This window comes from Lampetra fluviatilis, chromosome 2 (assembly GCF_964198595.1).
Source record: "Lampetra fluviatilis chromosome 2, kcLamFluv1.1, whole genome shotgun sequence".
In the NCBI taxonomy this organism is placed as follows: Eukaryota; Metazoa; Chordata; class Hyperoartia; order Petromyzontiformes; family Petromyzontidae; genus Lampetra; species Lampetra fluviatilis.
The window spans coordinates 23,968,425-23,972,397 of NC_136276.1; the positions used below are offsets into that span (position 1 = coordinate 23,968,425).

General features: G+C 51.8%; 1 protein-coding gene across 1 annotated transcript; it reads right to left on the reverse strand.

The window, feature by feature from the left end:
• Positions 1–212: 212 nt before the first annotated feature.
• On the reverse strand, positions 213–3,737 carry LOC144937365 (uncharacterized). Its single transcript, XM_078864701.1, has 3 exons — positions 3,455–3,737; positions 1,898–2,175; positions 213–1,149 (listed from the first exon to the last, which is right to left on the reverse strand). The coding sequence occupies exons 1-3, from the start codon at positions 3,735–3,737 to the stop codon at positions 790–792; spliced, it is 921 nt and encodes a 306-aa protein (XP_078720827.1). The 3' UTR covers positions 213–789.
• Positions 3,738–3,973: the final 236 nt, after the last annotated feature.

The following is a 3,973-nucleotide window of genomic DNA, read 5'->3' on the forward strand; positions in this document are numbered from 1 at the left end:
AAGGCAACAGTGACCTCATCTCAGTTGAGATGTGCAGGACAACGTAACTCGAATACCAGAACATCGGCTTCCTAAAACCCTCCTTTTACGATGAACTCAAAGAAGGACAACGCGTATTCCTGGTGGCCAAAAACTGCGCTACAAATACGTCCTTAAAATAACAGCTCAAGACAGCCAAATATGAATGTGGACACGTGGGAGAAAATGTCAGAGCCAATTGTAAGCAGTTCAGAAGTGGCTGTAAGCCGATTAGGTTAAAGAGGGTTGAGGATAAAAGGGAAATGTAATTTTTTCAGCATCAACACCAGCAGTGGCACAACACAGATCCAATTCAGTGGACGAGCAACAACTCTTGCCCACAGTGCGGCGATGCTTCTGCTCAAGGTCTGGGCTCTCATCTCGCCTGCTCGCAATTCTGCTGCTCGCTGTTCTCCGCAGTCATAATCGCTCACAGTGGACAGCTGAAGAAGGTCGTAGTAGTCCAGAGACGGTCATAGTTATTGGTAGATTCAAATCAAGATTGGTAGATGCTGTTGCCTCCACAGTTATTTAATAAAGACTGATACTCTTTTTTTAGACTGGAGGAATCCGATGAGCTATGAAGCTCTTTTTCACAGATGTCCAGTCATCACAGGTGTCCAGTATTCACATTCATGTACGTATCGTTTCGAGACCATCCTGAGTGTTATGATCTGCTTAAACTACGTAATGGGTACCAAAGAAGAATAAACAGACTACACACACGCTCTCATGCGACACGTCCCGTCCACGTTCTGACCCCATTACTCCTCATAATGTCCCTGCCTCCCTCCCTCCTTCCCCTTCTCCTCCACCGCCCACTCCTTCTCCTCTTCCTCCCAGTCCTCCTGCTCCTGCCGCTCCGATCCTTTTGCGCCAGCCCCTTCGCAGCTCCCGGGACCGCACTCCGTGCACGACGGGAGACAGCGCCCGCGGGAGGACGAAGCAGAAGAGGAAGACGAGAGCCCGGTAGCGCAGACGCCACTCCTGCACGGCCACCGTGCCATCGATGATTCCGTGCATGTAGGGGTAGTAGAGAGCGCTCAGGTACAGCGTGAGCTGCACCGCATGGATGCCTATTGTGTTGCGTGCGCGGTTCGGGTTCTTGCTGTCCTCGGAGGCGTCTTGAGACTTTTGGGATTTTGGCGAAGGGGCGGTCGGGGGGGTGGGAGAGGGAGGGGGGAGATCGAGTAAAATATCAGTGTCGATAAACCCGCCACCACCACCACCCGACACAACCAATGAAACGAAACTAAAAATAAACAATTTCTTCTTGTTTTACTAGGTAAGACCCATTGAGCTACGTAGCTATTTTTAAAATGTGTCGTTAAACCCGCCACCACCACCCGACACATCTAATTAAATTAGACTAAAACTAAAAGCGAAAATGTTTTTACTTTACCAGGTAAAGCCACCTGAGCTGTGTAGCTCTATTAAAATGTGTCATTAAGCCATCAATTTAAAAATAAAAAAGAGCCCAGAACAGAGCCCAGTAGAGAGCACAAACCGCGACGCAGAGGGGCTACAGAAACTCTGCGGACATCTGTCCAGAACTCTGTGCTCCTGGGTTTAGTGGGGGGGGGGGAGACTGGGCTATTTTTTGTACTATTTGCATTTCACCAGGTAAGGCCCACTGAGCTACACAGCTCTTTTACAGAATTGATCCGGCCACAAAAGATAGCCCAGTGAAGTGGCTTACCACACAGACATTTATAGCAGCCAAACATTCTAAACCCATGTTTCTAAATGTGGAGGGGAAAACCAGAAGACCTTGAGAAAAATCCACGTGATCACAGGGAAAGAGACACGCAAACTCCAAATGTACAGCACATCTCGCTACCGTGGCACAAAAGCGACCACACGATGGATGATCGATCACCTCCAACGGAGTGCCTTGCTTGCCTCCAGCTCCCTTGTTGCCCGGCAGAGGTGCCTCTCCGGAGCCGAGATTTATGTTCTTGGACTTTTGTTGGAATCCGCCGATCGTCTTCCTCATCCTCCCTCGCTGCGAGACCCTCTGGCACTCCTTTGACACGAGCACGTAGCTCCCGATCACGCAGAGGTAGGCCAGCACCAGCACCAACACGGCTGGCACCTGCCTCAGCATGTTCAGAGCCAGCTCGATGGATGCCATCTGGGCCGCGCTGCTCAGTAGAGCTGGGGGTTAGGGATCGCAGATCATTGCTGTGTGTGTAGGTTTTTGTTTGAACGGGAGTCCAACAGTCACAATGGTCAAAAATCTATACACGACTATACACTACACTAATGTAGGACTTGAAATATGACACGCCACGCGTTCTGTTGCTATGCAAGCGAGCAGTGTACAGTGGGGGGTATCTGAGGACGGGGTTGTTGTTGTCGGGGCGTGAGGGAGACGTCGTTAAGAGGTGCGACAGGTGTTAGGGGTAACCGAGGACACAGGCCGGTGATTGGTTAGGAGGGTAAGTAGCTAATGACCGGCGCCGCTCTGGCGGGAATAACAAGGTCACCTGAGTCTGGGGGCCTGGGGGCGAGTAGCAAAGCGGGGGGGGGGGTGAGATAATTGATTGGGACTGATTGGTGCGGGGATAAAAGGCACAGCGTAACGGAGAGACGGGAGTCTTGGTTGGAGTTAGAGTGATTGGTGCCCAGGGAAGAGAGGAGCAGCAGTGAGTAGAGATAGACACGATAAGGGTAATAGTGGATAGAGAGAACACAGAGTACGGTAGCAGTGGATAGAGAGAACACAGAGTACGGTAACAGTGGATAGAGAGAACACAGGGTACGGTAGCAGTGGTAGCAGTGCATCGGAGGAGTACAGAGTAGGGTAGCAGCGGAGTAACGGACCTTGGGAGAGAAGGAGAGAGAGCGAGCGGAATCGCGGAGCGGAACGAGCGAACGGAGAGACTGAGAGTGTCGTTGATGGCGGATGGTGCAACGGAGCGAACGGGGAGACACGGAGCGATGATGCGGAGGAGGTGTGAACTCTAAAGTGTGAATAAACAGAACGAGAAAGACAGCCGGAGTACGAGTCCTACACTAATACTACTAAACACTATACCCTACACTACTATACACTTTACACTACGAAACACTATACTGCACACTACACTTTTGGATAGCCATCGAACAAAGACGGTCATTGCATCGCCCACTTTCATATGCGCTTCTGCAGCCACGTAGAACGCTCTTCATTCCGCTATTAGAAAGCTACTGGAGATATACACTTTTAAATCATCATGTTGAGTGTATGGCCTGCGTTGAGTCTACGGGCTGTGCTCAGTCTACGGGCAGTGTTGAGTTTGTGGGCAGTATTCAGTCTATAGGCAGTGTTGAATCTATGAGCAGTATTGAGTCTACGGTGCAGTGCCGAGTCTATGGTGCAGTATAAATACAAATTCTGACGCGAGTAGGGGCGGTGTGCCCGATGGTCTGACGGGTTTCAGTCGCACTTCACCTGGTGCTCCCGTGGCCGCTTGGAGGCTGCTGTTGGCGGCGACCGAGGAGCCGGGGCCGGAGGCGGCACTGCCACCCCCCTGAATGCTGTTAGAGAAGACGGTAGATAGCAGTAGTGTGGAGCCTTGGCTGGCGCTGCTCAAGATCTCAAGCGCGAGCCGAGTCAGCGCCGGAGCGGCTCCCAGCGCCAGGGTGGTGGCGAGGCAGCCATAGGCCGAGCGGAGGTTGCAGAGGCGCGCGTGGCGGAGGGGAAGGCACACGGCGATGTACAGCTCCATGGACATCGCTGCGATGCTGCTCAGGAAGGGAGCGGGATTCGGCTGGAGTTAGTCTATCGGTATCTGTGTGAGTCTATGGGTCTCTGTGTGAGTCTGTGAGTCTCTGTGTGAGTCTATGTCTCCGTCTCTGTAAAAGTCTATGGGTCTCTATGCGAGTCTATGGGTTTCTGTGTGAGTATATGGGTCTCACTGAGTCTGGGCATCTTCAAGTCTATGGGTCTTTGTGTGAGTATATGGATCAC

Excerpts from the sequence above, each read along its gene's own strand:
- LOC144937365 (XM_078864701.1), bottom strand. The coding sequence starts at position 3,737 with ATGTCCATGGAGCTGTACATCGCCGTGTGCCTTCCCCTCCGCCACGCG. Across the intron at positions 2,176-3,454 it reads AGCGGCCACGGGAGCACCAG|CTCTACTGAGCAGCGCGGCC; the intron begins GTGAAGTGCGAC and ends CCTAACCCCCAG. Across the intron at positions 1,150-1,897 it reads AGCAAGGCACTCCGTTGGAG|TCTCAAGACGCCTCCGAGGA; the intron begins GTGATCGATCAT and ends AAATCCCAAAAG.